The following is a 14,107-nucleotide window of genomic DNA, read 5'->3' as shown; positions in this document are numbered from 1 at the left end:
TGTATCTTACATCTTCTTTACCCACTCATCCTAAGTGATGGACACTTAGATTGGTTCCATAGCTTGGCTATTGTGAATAATGGCACAATGAACACGAAAGTGAAGCTATCTCGTCAATATTTTACTTTGACTCCTATTTGCATTTCTTTGGATATTAGACCGAGTAATGGGATTGCCAGGTCATATGGTAGTTCTATTGTTCCTTTCTTGAGGGCCCTCCATATTGTTTTCCACAGCAGCAGCGCCAATGCCTGGCTTTACGTTTCTATTTCTATGAAAGCCATTGACTTGTGTCAACATGTAGAGCTGCTCCTGTCATCACTCTGCTCTATGCTGGTGGTCATCTGTCCACAGATAATCGTGAAACTGTCCTATAGAGTTAAAATAAAAAAACACCCTGAAACTGAGCCCCACAGGGGTAGCAGACACTGGTGACTAACAGGAATTCCTGAGCTGGTCTTACAGCTTGCTATAACCCCTGTGCTTGCAGCCCGCCTGCACTGAGCAAGCTTGCCGTAATTGCTTTGCTGCAAATTGCACACCCTCCAAGCTCCATGCAGCCTAAACAATAAGATGTTTGCCTGAGCTGTTTTCCAAGAACTTGGAGTCAACTGTGTCTAGTGCAAGGTCAAGCGGCTAAAGCTGGTTGGGACCACCAGCCTTAACACTGGGCCTGTGTAGGTGGCTGATAAGTAACTTTTTGGCATCGGATGGTCCAAAATTCTACCCTCGGATCATGCTTAGTGCCTCCATTTTTAGACAAATATTCCATGAGTAGCACGTAACTCAATCAGATACGCCTGCACAGAACACGGATTATCTCAACTTTCCTTATGTCCAATCACCTTTCTCCACTCCCAAGAATCTTTATCCCACAATTATCTCAAGCCCCTCGCCTTTCGGGAGGTGGATCTGAGACTGGTTCTCCCATCTTTGCCTGGTGAATGACACTCCCCGCCTTTTTTTTTTTTGCTGCAAATCTTGATGTCTCAGCATTTTGGCTTGCTGCACAAAGGGCAAACTAACCTGGTTCAGTAACAATTTCAGTACTATTCCATCCCAAGAAGATAATTCATAAACAGCAAATCAAAGACTGAATTCCAATTCAGAGAAACGCAAAGCCCTCACTCAGTTTCCTGGAGTGACAGAATACCGTGGTTTTCTCAAGAATCCAAGATTACGGGGAAAAACAAAAAAACCCCAAACCGCACCCCAGAGAGTCACATCTTCTCAAATGCACCTAAATCGCCACCACCCCCCGCAGCTATCGCAGCTTTTTCAAGGGGCTAGATAAATCTGCTCCATTCCTGTTAAACTGCCACACAGACAGGAGAACTGCCTCTCTAACGTATAAAATCACTTTTCGAATGAGGATATCAGTGCCTCACACGGCAGCCTCTTTCATTTCTCTTGAAAGCTGATTTCAGGGGCATCTTTAGAAAGAGCTGATCTTCTGTTCCTGAAATAGGGCACTAAGCCCGGGGGAGCACATTACAGTGATTGCATCACTAAATAAAAATTAAAACTTTTCCACGAGCACGGGCTGTCTTTTACATGTGAAGGGTCACTGCCGTCCCCTCCCACCTCGTCTCCCCAGGGTCCCCCAGGGAAGCACTGCTGAGGGACTTTGCTTTGTGCACTGATGGGTTTTTTTTAAAAAAAACTTTCTTGTTTGCCCTTGTTATACAAGGCACAGAGGTGCCGACTGACTGGTGCCCGAAAGGAGCAAAGTGGCGCGGAGGGAAACGCATTTCCTTCCTTCCCAGATGCTCTGCTCACCCCACTCAGAGGGCACATTTTCTCTTCAATATCAAATTAGATTAAGTCCTATTTTAAAGCCTTCTGCTAAGACTGACTTCTTGCAGAAAGCCTTTAGATGCACAAACTCAAGCCAAGCTAATTCTTAACCCTTCCCCTTACTATTTTCATTCAATTAAGAAATACACATTTTTTGAACATCAAATATGACTACAAGTCTTCTAATGAAAGCAGCAGTCTCTTACTCAAGTTTTCCCCAGTCCTGAGTCCAACCCCCAGTTAATGCCTTTAAGTATTTATTCTCATATACACCTGCTTACCTCTAAATAATATGTTTATACTACTATTTCTTGATTTACTCATGCTAGACTTTGTCACTAATTTTCTACGAGGCAAGGTAACAAGTTAATAATTTAATGTTTTCTTTTCCTTCTTCTCCATCTAGCCATTCAGCCCATTTCACAATTTTTTCCTCCATCCGGGTAAACTCATATTTGGGTTTTATTGAGTTATGACAAGTACACTTCATTTCACATGTGACATTTTAAAAATTCTGCTCCCTTTTCTTTGGCTTCATTTTCTAATGCCCTAAACTAAAACAGTAATAATTGTCTCTCTTCGCAGTGCTGAGCGAGTGCCGTAAAATCTCTTGGTACTATTCTACCCTTTGCCAAAATCATACAAGCCACTACTTTCTTTCTTTCTCTCTCTTTTTGGAAGGTAAGCCTCTGGTAGCTATCTACCTTGCTTTGCTCTGAACTGGCTGCTGCCTGGACTGGCTGGACAGCTGTCACCAGGGAACTTCTCTTGACCTCTGCTCGGTATCAGGCCCCCTAATTATTGGATTGTAATCCAGGTAGAGGATTATCTGTGTCCCTGAGAAAGGACACACCACAGGTGAAATTGAATTTCTGAAAATACCTGCAGTTATTCTTACACTTGACTGAAGGCTTGACTATGTGCAGAATTCTAGGTAGTAAATAATTTCTCTGCAGACTTTTGAAAGCATTGATCCAATGCAGTACAAAGTTTAGTGTTGCTGTTGGGAAATCTGATGCCTACTGGATTTTAAAAAAATTTTTTCCTACCAGAAGCTTTATAAAAGTCAGTACAGTATAGTGGTTAGGAGTGTAAAACACGAAGCCAGACTGCCTGGTTTGGAAATCTGACTCTGTCATTTACTAGCTGTGTGTTGTAGGGCAAGTTGCTTAACCACTCTGTGCCATAGATTCCTCATTTATAGAGGCTAAAATACTATCCCTTTCCTCAGAAGTCTCTAAGAAAATCAATGTGCTAAAAGTAACTGTGCAATCATAGGTATAGTTATGATGATAATGACAAGAATTTTAAGATCGTCTCTTTACTTCTGGTTTCCTGAAATCTCGTGGAAATGTGCCATAGTGTAAGTGCTGAACCTCTAGTGTCTCCTCAGTATGGAAACTCACATTTCCAGCCCTAGACTATCTAGTATTATTCCTTTAATAATTTCCTCTCCATCTTTCCCCCTACTCTTTCTGAAATTTCTTCTGTTTATACATTAGACATGTCAAATTGAGACTCTAATTTTCATAATTTTTCTATTTTCTATTTTTGTCTTTGCTTTCCCTTCTGGAAGATCTCCTTGATTTAGTTTCCAATACTGCTATTAAATTCTTATCTCTGCAAATCACATGTTTAAATTTCTGAGAGTCCTATGTCTTGGACTATTCCTTTTTATAGCTCCCCATTCTTTTTTGATGGATACACTCTGTTCTCTTATTGCTCTGAGTGTATTAGAGATACTAAGTTGGCATCTGCTCCTTAACTTTTGTTTCCCCTGAACAACAGAATTCTTTGTTTTAGTTTTATCTTCTTTCATGTTGAAGGGTGTCTCCAATGTGCGGCGATGCTTGGCCATTACTCCTGCAGAACCGAGTTAGTCATTGGAAACTCTGTGGGAAAGGGCAGGGCCTATGATTGACAGCCTCACTGATGGGTCCATTGTCAAGCCAGTGTTTTCTCGGGCACCCTCAAATGTCCCGATAGCTAGGCCTATTCTTTGAGGCCGTATTATTTCTTTAGTTGCTGTAGTACCAGGCGCCTGAAATCCCTTCTCTTTGGAAGCCCTTCTGCAATTACTTACTTCAATCTCAGCTTTCTTGGATCTGCCAAGTTAGCTATTTCTCTTCTCCATTTCCAGAAACCATGCTGACATTGTCCATCTGTCACTGTCTCCCTCCTGTTTTTTTGTTTGTTTGTTTGTTTTTTGGTAGGTTTACACCATTTTTATTCTTTTACTGCCATTGACAGGTGTTTTCATGTGGGAGGTGCTCAGTGTATGTGTCTAGTTTTGCTTAACCCTTCCTCACTCATATTTTCTGTACATCTAACAGCTGACTCCTTTCAACCACTTAGATTCTTTTCTCTTAAACTAGAAGGATCTTGTAATATATAATCCAACCTTTTAGTGAAGTTTAGAAACAACATCTTATTGGCCTGTAAAAGCCTCTACTACTCCCTCAAATGTGTCTGCAAAAGGTCGCCGAACTCAGAGTAACGCTGTTTCATGTGACAGACAGGTGGCAGTGGGAGAGAAGAAAGGATTCTCGGCATATTTTACGTTTTAAACCAAACTCTGCTAAGCCATACATTGACTTACTGCCAGCTGGTTTCTCTTCGCCTCTTGGCTTGTACACTCTCCTTCTCTCCCTGCATCACGGCTGGTGTACCCCGAGTCCATGATGTGCTCGGATGATGATAAAACTGATTACGATGCCTGAAGCTTGACAATCATTTTGATTTTGTCCTAGTCAAACAAAGTGCATCTAACTGAGCTTTAAATATTTTCTTCTAGGGAGGGAAATAGGACTGTTCAGAGAAACATTTTTGCTGAGGCAGTTAGGGAACGCTGCAGATGCTACGGAGTCACCGATGGGGTTAGTTTGCTAGGGCTGCCACAGTGAAACCCCACAGACTGGGCGCCTTAAACAGCGGGCATGTGTTGTCCCAGTTCTGGAGGCTGGAAGTTCAAGACCAAGGTGGCAGCAGGTCTAGTTTCTTTTGGATCCTCTCTCCCCGGCATGTGGGTGGCCGTCTTCCATGGCCTCACATGGTCTTTTCTCCATGTGTGCACACACCCCTGTGTTAAAATTTCCCCTTTTTTTTTTGATGGGGGGATCAAACCATTTTATTGGGGAGCTTCGGGGGAGAGTTGAAGGGCTGGGAGGACAATGAGATCCGATGTCCTCTTCCCGGCTGGGGTCTCCCCAGCCTCACAGTCGCTAAAAAGCCCAGATTTCCTTTTCTCATAAGGACATGGGTCATACTGGATTAGGGCCACCCTAACGAACTCGTTTTAATTTAACCACCTCTTTAAAGTCCAGGCACATTCTGAGGTACTAGCAGGGTTAGGAATCCAATACACAATTTTTGAGGGAACACGATTAACCCACAACGCTAATACAGATTCAGGTTAGAACTAGATCCAGATAAGAAAGCGAGGAGCAGATGGAAGGGGATTGGAAATCAGGTAAATCTATAGCAGCAGAACATGGAAAACACAGTCATGGAGAAAGTCAGAAAGAGTTATGCTTTTAACATGTAGCCATAACATCATATAAGAACTGGCAGAGCTCAGAGGACCATGAGCGAGATTAGGTAAGAACAGTGTGTGATTAGCTGTTAAGTAAAAGGGAATTGAGAAAACACAGACTTGGGCAATTGAGGAGTCCCAGAGATGCGTATGTACTTTGAAAGGTTCTGATTCTAAATTAAGAGGAAGGCATGTGATCAAAGATTATTCTAGGCCAATTTTATGCATTACATTGGAGTCAGAATGAATGGATAACAATGGTGCATTAATGAAATGTGTATCAAATTTTACCTAATTGTCTAAGAACATGCTTGTTATACTCTAGGAGTTACAGATTTGATTTGCTAGAGAGAAAGTCAGTTTACTTAAATCTTGGCCAAAACATGCCTATACTTTACAGTGTGAAGAGAAGTCGTGGGTAGTGGCGTCCTCTGCCTTAGAAAGAACACACCAGGGGCGGGGGCGGGGGCAGCCCCTGGAGTGCTGAGCTGAAGTTATGAAACCAGAGCAAACATCACAGAGAGTGCAATGCTCTCACAGCAAACCAATTTTAATAAAATCTCTGGGGAAATTAGTTGCATTGAAAGAGCAACCTCTTGCTGGTCCTAGTGCATGTTAATCAGATCGCTTGTTTTTTTCAAGTTTGAATATAAAGATAAAGGAAATCATCTGACATTTCTTATTGTGGAGATAAACAAAGACCAGCCAAAAGAGAAGAACAAGGACTGTGTGTTCACAGCCCACTCTAGCAAGGGAGCTGCCACCATCACCTGCGTTCTGGCGGAGAAGTGGGACAGCGAAAAAAGGCGAGGCTTCAAGGGCGCCCTGCCTGGAGGCTGTTGAACTGGGGAAGCTGTAGGCAGTCTGTGCAGAAGCCAGGTCTTCTAAGACTGGTCAGGGGAGCATATCCGCCTTTCAGTTGGTCCTAAGTTGGAAGCAGGGACACACATTAGGGAAGCCGCCAGTTATTAATCAAGCCCCGGCCACTGGGGGCAGAATGTTACAGAAGTGATGGCTCAGCTTCCTGAATTGCCACTGGAGACAGCAATCGGCTTCCTGCAAGTCTGGTCTATAGCAGGCTGCTTCCTGGGTTATTTATTGCAGAAAAGGGCTTGGTTTCCCAGGCAGGCTGCTGCAGGCTGTGGGTCAAGGCTCCATGTTTATAAACGGTCGCTGTTCCCTCGTATCTTCAGTCCCTCATTATCCTTCCTGGCGGGAAAGGATTTCCTGCAGTACGTAGCACAGGGCAAGAGAAGAGTCTTGGACAGCTGCGTTTTGCTCTTTCTAAAGAGTGGGAGAACAAGGGCTGCTTCTCTTAGGACAAAGGAAGGAGAACAGTCCAGGTTGCCAGGAGAAACATCCAGCCAGAGGGCTTCAAGGACTCGGAGAGCAAAGGAGACTCACACGCCTCGTGCTCCAGCCCAGACTGGCAGGGACGCCGGAACACAGCGCACTGGGCTATGTCCTGAGAAAGCAAAAACCCCGGAGTTCTTAATCTCAAGGAGTTGAAAGTCTGACAGAGACACCTTCCGTTTACATATAAAATAAACCACTTGATAACTTATAAGCAAATGATCTATAATGTGTATGCACATATGCATAGTTAGCACATCCCTCAGAGTGTGTGTATATTAAGATATATATCATGACGTCCTTGATTAATAATTTTGGAACTGCAATGGTGTACCCACCTCCAGGCACATCCTGCAACGCAGCGCGCTGTGCGGTAAGTCAGACACTGTACCGCAAGCTCCCCAGGACGGTCAGAGATAAAGCCAATTTTTAGGCTTTTTTTTTTTTTTAAACAGACCAATGCTGAAAACTGATCAATTTTGCTTCGAAAAAGAAAATGACTTTTTATTCTGAAACAATTCAAAGCCTTTCAAATATTTCATCCTTTTGATATGTGGCCATAACCGGCATCAGATTCCACCCTGTGACCCTAGCAGAGCGTGGAGACTGAGTGAGGGCTCATATTTAAACACACGCAGGAGCATCCACAAAGATGGGCTTTTGTTGTGTTGCGTTTTCGCGCCTTGCCGGAGAGGAGGAACTAAGGCAATTATTTTGAATTTGGAGAGAAAGAAAGGGAGGCTCAGATAGGGGAATGACTCTCCCAAGGTGTCAGAGCCGAGAGCAAAACTAATCTGCTTCTAAAGTTCATGTTCAAATCACAGAACCATGACATTCTGTAACTTCTCTGGACCCCCGTGGTCATTTTGTTGTCATTTTTAGTGAAAGCATCACTGGGATCCCAAAGTCGAAAGTCTGATTTAGAAAAATAGGATTAAACTATTACGTTAATCTCAAGAAACTGCTTTCAGCTCTTCTTTACACTCTGATACTTTTTCTATAACATTGATAATCCTCTTAATTTACAGCTTAATTCCACTGTGAATCTGACATTTTTGCTTCTGTCTCAATCCAGTTGGTTTCAAAAGCAGTTCAGTGAAAGCATTCAAATATTTAACCACACAGATATAAATGTTCAACCACAAATGTATTTCTGGATAAATCTTATTTTTGTCAGGGTGACATTATTCGTACACAATGGGTTTCTTAACGAATAAAAGCCACAGACTGAGGGACAATGCCAGAGAGTATCGTTCTAATCAATCATTCTCATGCACCAGGTCACATCACTGGCCAGTATCACTGGGCACTCCTCCAGCTGTAAGAAAAAGACAATACGAGGAAGGAAAGCTCAATTGTGAAGATATATGTTTATATTACAGCAGCTGCTTTGAAAAACTCCAAAAAAGGATGAAGGGGCTTCCCTTTTTCCCAGTGATCAAAGGGAGGCAGCAGGGGAAAAAAAATAGAAAAACGTGATTTGGAACTGTGGTCTTCAGCTCCTATTGGCTGTTGTGGGTCCTCAGTGACTGTTCAGTGATTCCAATGTGTGCGTGTTTACATCTCAATTAGCCATGGAATCATTCGGATCAAAAAGAAGATCTCAAAAAAAAAAAAACAGCAAAAGTCTTAAGGATAACGATGGCTTTTCTCTCACTTGAAGAGATTTCTCTTCCCTTTTCTATTTATAACCTAATGAAGATTTTAATCCATCTTTGTTAATTTATCAAATTATCAATTTCTATGTTAAATACCCTCAAGGCGCAGAGGGTTTTCATACTTGTTATTTGGGCAAAAAATTTACTCGGTTTCAAGGAAAATATGCCTAAAAGAGAAAACTCTACTGGGATAGTTTTCTCTACATTTTTTTTCCCCATCAAGTTGCACAGGCTTTTTAACACCCCCAGGGCACAGCACTGCCAGATTGCAAGCTACACACTAAGGGGAACAGTGGCAATTCAACAAGACGAGAAAACAGAGCTGATACATTTGACTGAACTTTGTCCCCTGCCTTCAAGAAAGCTGCACTCTACAGCTCACTGGAACACACACTGAGAACAATCTGAATGAAAACGTGCTATCTGTGGTAGTTAATCGTTACGTAAGGGCCAGAATCTGGGTAATTATTCTAAAAGGATTTTGGCCAAAGGTGGCAGCCACTCCCTCTAGAAGGTTTCCATTTTAAAATATTAATGTGTGAGTGGTGATCTAAGATCCATCACATTCAAATCTGTAATTTGAAAATGGAAGAATATCTTGGCATGCAAGTGAACGTTGACTAAGTGGCCCTGGGCCCCGGGTTCCCTGCACAGCAGGCTCTTGTCACTGTCATCACTGGCAAATGAAATTACTTTTTTTTTTATTTTTGAAAGTCATAATGTATACAAAATCAAGATTCCGAGATTCTACGCTGCGGGGGACCCTGTGATGAACGCCCAGGCCTTGCTTGTCTTCTTTAAGGAAGCAGAACTTAAAACAGGCAGAGTTGAAATCAAGAAGCTCTGAGAAGGAGAATTCTGCAATAAAGACTTAATTGGCAAAAAGGGAGCATGAGATATCAGAGCAGACCTCCGGACCTTTGAGGGTGCAGTGGGGTACCAGTGAGGGTATGGACTTTGAGGACAAGGAGAGTTCTGTTCAAACCCCAGTCCTGGCCCATTAAAGATGGGACCTTGGTCAAATTTCTTAATTTCTCTCATCCTCACTTTCACAGATAGAAGCGGGTACAATCATACCAATTGTGAAGGGTTGTTGTAAAGATGAGAAGTATTATATACGAAAGTGCTCAGCACACTGATTGCAGACAGGAGGCATGAAATATGATAGCTGTGATGTTATTTTGATAATATGTAAAATTTAAAATTGGCTTTCCAACTTATTTTTAGAAACTAGGAAATATTTTCCTAGGAAAATAAGGTAATGCATAAATTAAAATCATAATAATAACTAATGTTTATTGAGACTTCCTCCTTACTTATTAAATAAATAGCTATGGAACAAGGGCCATCTCCACAGGCACTTTGCAGATAATGAAATGAATGGAAACATGAGGAAGTGCTGCTCAGCGTCACAGAACCAGTAAGGGGCAGGGCCGAAAAATCAAAAACAGGGAATGTGGCTGTGGAGCTGATGCTCAAAAGTGCTTCACTGTATTGCCATCTACAGAAGGATGGATAAAGAAAATGTGAGATATAGATATAGATATAGATATAGATATATAACGGAATATTACTCAGCCATAAGAAAGAATGAAATTCTATTTGCAGCAACATGGATGTGTTAGAGCAGGCAGATAGTGAGATAAGAGCAGAGAAAGGGGGATGCAGGAAACCATACATCATGTAACAACAGGGGTCCCTGGGCAGAGACTAATATACTATACTTCAATCAAAAAACAAAACAAAACAAAACAAACACACAAAACCAAGCAACATGGCTGTGGAGCTGCTGCTCTAAACTTCACTGTACTGCCTGGTTCAGTTAGGTGTTCTTCATCAACCCCTGGAAACCTGTTTATTTTTTTAACATACTTGAACATACAATGTATATATCACAGTTTCTCATTTTTAACTGATTTATCGAGATGTAACTCACATACCACAAAAACTGTTCAATTAACTTTTCACGGTTCAGTGGTTTTTAGTAGATTTACACAATTGTGAAACCATCAACACTATCTAATTTTAGAACATTTTCATCACACCAGGAAGTAGCTCCTTATGCATGAACAGTCACTCATCCTCAGTCCCTCTCCTCAGGCCCTGGCTGTCCCCAGTCTACTTTCTCCCTCTGTTGATTTGCCCATCTGGACCATTCACATACACGGGACCACATAACACGTGCATACATTGTACCCTGTATCTCAGTACATCTTCTTTTTTATTGCCATTGTGAAGGTAGATCACACTTTGTCTCTTCCTCCATTTATCTTTTAGATGGGCATCCGGGTTAGTTCCACTTTCTTGCTATTACGAAAAGTGCTACTAGGAACATTCAGGTACGGATTTTTGTAGGAACCTATGTTTTCCATGTCCGCTGGGTGCATGTGTGATGTCGTGGTGAGAACCCTCCTGTCTTCCATTAGGCCAGACATCAAAGAGATTTGTAAAAATAGAAAACACTTCCTGTCTCTTCACTTCACTTTTTTGTTTTGAAAATGGAATTACTTTTCAAAGCTATTTCTGTTCACACAGAATGGAATTATTATTACTATTTTATTTTCAAAGAATTCATAAAAAAGATAAAATTTTCTTTCAGTTTTGATTTCTAAAAATTATATGGATAAATATAATTCCGCCTCCTCACCTCCAATACACACACACACAAGAAAAGTCCTTGGGGTGCTCAGTAAGTCTGAAGTGTGTGAAGGGGTCCGCAAGCCAAGATATTTGAGAACTGGTCTTCAACTAATTCCTTTCTTCACTCAGTATGATAATCTCTAGGTCCACCCATGTTGCTGCAAAAGGCATTATTTCATCTTTTGAATGAAATAACCTAAAGGTCCATCAAGAGATGACTGGATAAAGAAGATGTGAGAATATATATATATATATATATATATATATATATATGGAATATTATAGTAATATATGGAATATTACTCAGCCATAAAAAGGAAATAATGCCATGTGCAGCAACATGGATGGACCTAGAGATTATTAAGTGAAGTAAGTCAGATAGAGAAAGACAACTATCACATAAATCACTTATATGTGTAATCTAAAAAAAATTATGCAGGTTTTATTTACAAACCAAAAACAGACACAGGGATATAGAAAACAAACTATGGTTACCAAAGGGGAAAGGGCAGAGGGGTGGGGATAAATCAGGAGTTTGGGATTAACAGATACACACTACTATATATAAAATAGATAAACAACAAAGACCTACTGTACAGCACAGGGAACTATATTCAATTCCTTGTAATAACATATTGGAAAAGAATCTGAAAAGTTAATACATGTATGTATGTCTATGTTCAACTGAATCACTTTGCTGTACACCTGAAACTAACATTGTGAATCAACTATATTTCAGTAAAAAAATTTTTTTAAAAATTCCTTTATTCACCACCTAATCTGAACTCTTGGCTTATGGGATGAAAAGATTCTTTTTGCAATATTTTTTGCAAATGTCCCTGGAAATAAAGTCTATTTCCTCCCTGACATTCCTCTGCACGAGAAGCATTCTCTGAATTCTGAGGAGGAAACAGGCAAGGATGCAGGGAGGGTGCAATGTGAACACTCACCTTCACTAACTCCGTGTAGCCCATTTCCTTCGGGGTCCACCAAGGCTGGGCTCTCAGTCCATGCACGTTGTAGAGTGAGCGCTGCCAGACAGATGCGAAGTGGCCCCTCTTGTGCCCAAGCTCGTACCACTTATATGCCTGGAAGAATTCAGAAAGGTTGAACTCCAAATGAAGTAATTTTACTAATTTTACAATAAAAGTCACTAAAAATAAGGTATGACTTTGTGACATGTAAACAAAGAGCTTGCTAGTCAAGGGCCCAAATCTGTTACACTGGCATACTGTTAGTTGATTGAGTTTCTAATTATGACCTATTCTTTTAAATAAATGTGTGTATTTTATTTTCACTCCTAGGCTGTAAGCTTTCTGAACACAGGACTCAACGCTGCATTCACTCTCCCCCAGGGTGTCCAGCAGTGTCTAGACCCTTGCTGGGTGGATAAATTTAAGACACTAAAGGGGACGATGTTTATATTTTAGTTTTCATTTCTAAATACTATTTCTATGTTTCCTTTAAAAGGAAATGATTATGATTTTAATACTTTCTTCACAGATATCTGCACTTCCTGAATTAGAATGCTAAAATGGAGAGTAACTTCTGTCCACAAGTATACAAATAATATCTTGCTGTCTTCCCATGTCCACATGAAGAAGGTTTCCCCAAGGTAACAGAGTGGAAATCCCCCATTAAATAAGTAGACAGGAAGGAAAGACTGTTCGCAGTTGGCAATACATAGAGTGACAGCCCACATTCGATTTGGGAGAAGGGAATTTTTGTTTCTAGTATTTTTTTTTCTGCCATAAGGGCTAACATTTGTGGCTACAGGCTAGCTGTAACTTGATACAACTTGCCTCTGAGAAAACTACCTACCCTTTCCAGGGACAGATGGCTGCAGAGTATGCTGTTCCATATGTCCCCTTCAAGTGACACCCCAACCATATGCTCTCCTGGTGGCTCTCCCCACATGTCTCCTGCACCGTGCACGCCCCACTGTCTTCAGAATAAAAGATGATTCCAGGAGGGTGCGTAATAGTATCCCCTCCATTATTTAAATTCTGATCTAATGCTTACTTTTGGAGAGTGGTTTCAAACACACATTTTGACCAGTGAAAACAGGCATTTAACATGGAGCAGATTAAGAAGATCTTCAGGATGAATATCTTCCTACTAAATCCCCAGACAGACTTCAGGTGTAAGAAATAATAACTTTTAAAAGTCATATATCAAAATTTCCTTCATTAGAAAATTTAAGTGTGAGAGCAGAACCACTCCCATGTTCAGCAACACTCTTCAGGCTACTATGTGATTTAGCTCGTGGTATTTCATTTGATCTTTCCAAAACCCCAAATGTCTCCATTTGACAAATTCTGGAACTGAGATCGAGAAAGACTGAATATGTCGAACTATAACCCAGGGCACCTGGAAACCTATTTCACTCTCCTTCCATCTTTGTATCATTAAAAAAAAAAGACAAAAGCGATCTTATTTATCTTCCCCAATAATAGCTCAAATTAGAATGTATATGCTAATCAATCTTACACGTTTTCCTTAAAATACATGTAAATGGTAGCCATAAAGCAGTATCTTTAAAAACCAGAAACCTAAAATGGCTCATGGTTGTCTGATTTAAAAACTGTAACATTTTACCATTGAAATTAATTTGACTATTTTAGTTATTTTTGTCCAACTTAAATTTAGGATTTTATTTCCCATACTTTTCAGTGTTAAAGTGAACAACATTAATTACAACAGATGATTTTTGGAAACTTATAGTCCATTAATTTTTGAATCATCAGCAACTCATTTTAAGGACTAGGCATATTGTTAGAATAGAGAGAAAGAAATTATTACAGGAAAACCTCATATTTTATATTAATTACATTATGTTGTATTATATTTACGCGTGCCTATGATAGCAAACTTCATAAGCCTAGTTCAGGAATTAGGTATCTTAAATTTCAGTCCTGGCCTTAACACTCACCATGCTGGATGCCTGGGAAGAGACTTTGCTCACAGTGGCATGTTTAAACTATCTATAAGATCTCTCCTGACATTCCATGGTAGTCTTATCAAACAGGACCATTGATTTTATACTCCTCTGCCTTTTAACTTTGAGAGAAACAAAACTGTGAAGCGATACTTAGGAATTAAAAAAAATCACCTTCAATGGTATCTT

The 14,107-nt window shown here is 40.6% G+C and overlaps 1 protein-coding gene across 8 annotated transcripts in view; it reads right to left on the bottom strand.

The window, feature by feature from the left end:
* The window catches only part of ASPH (aspartate beta-hydroxylase), a 173,337-nt gene that overhangs the window by 19,442 nt on the left and 139,788 nt on the right, over positions 1-14,107 (bottom strand). For all 8 annotated transcript variants that reach the window (XM_072951912.1, XM_072951911.1, XM_031692173.2 and 5 more), the window contains exon 21: positions 11,931-12,068. In XM_072951912.1, coding sequence (XP_072808013.1) covers positions 11,931-12,068 — 138 coding nt within the window. The remainder of the gene's footprint in view (positions 1-11,930; positions 12,069-14,107) is intronic.

The sequence above is a fragment of the Vicugna pacos genome, chromosome 29, assembly GCF_048564905.1.
Source record: "Vicugna pacos chromosome 29, VicPac4, whole genome shotgun sequence".
Taxonomy (NCBI): Eukaryota; Metazoa; Chordata; class Mammalia; order Artiodactyla; family Camelidae; genus Vicugna; species Vicugna pacos.
The sequence above is the reverse complement of the archived record's forward strand: the minus strand, read 5'-3'. Positions and strand labels throughout refer to the sequence as shown.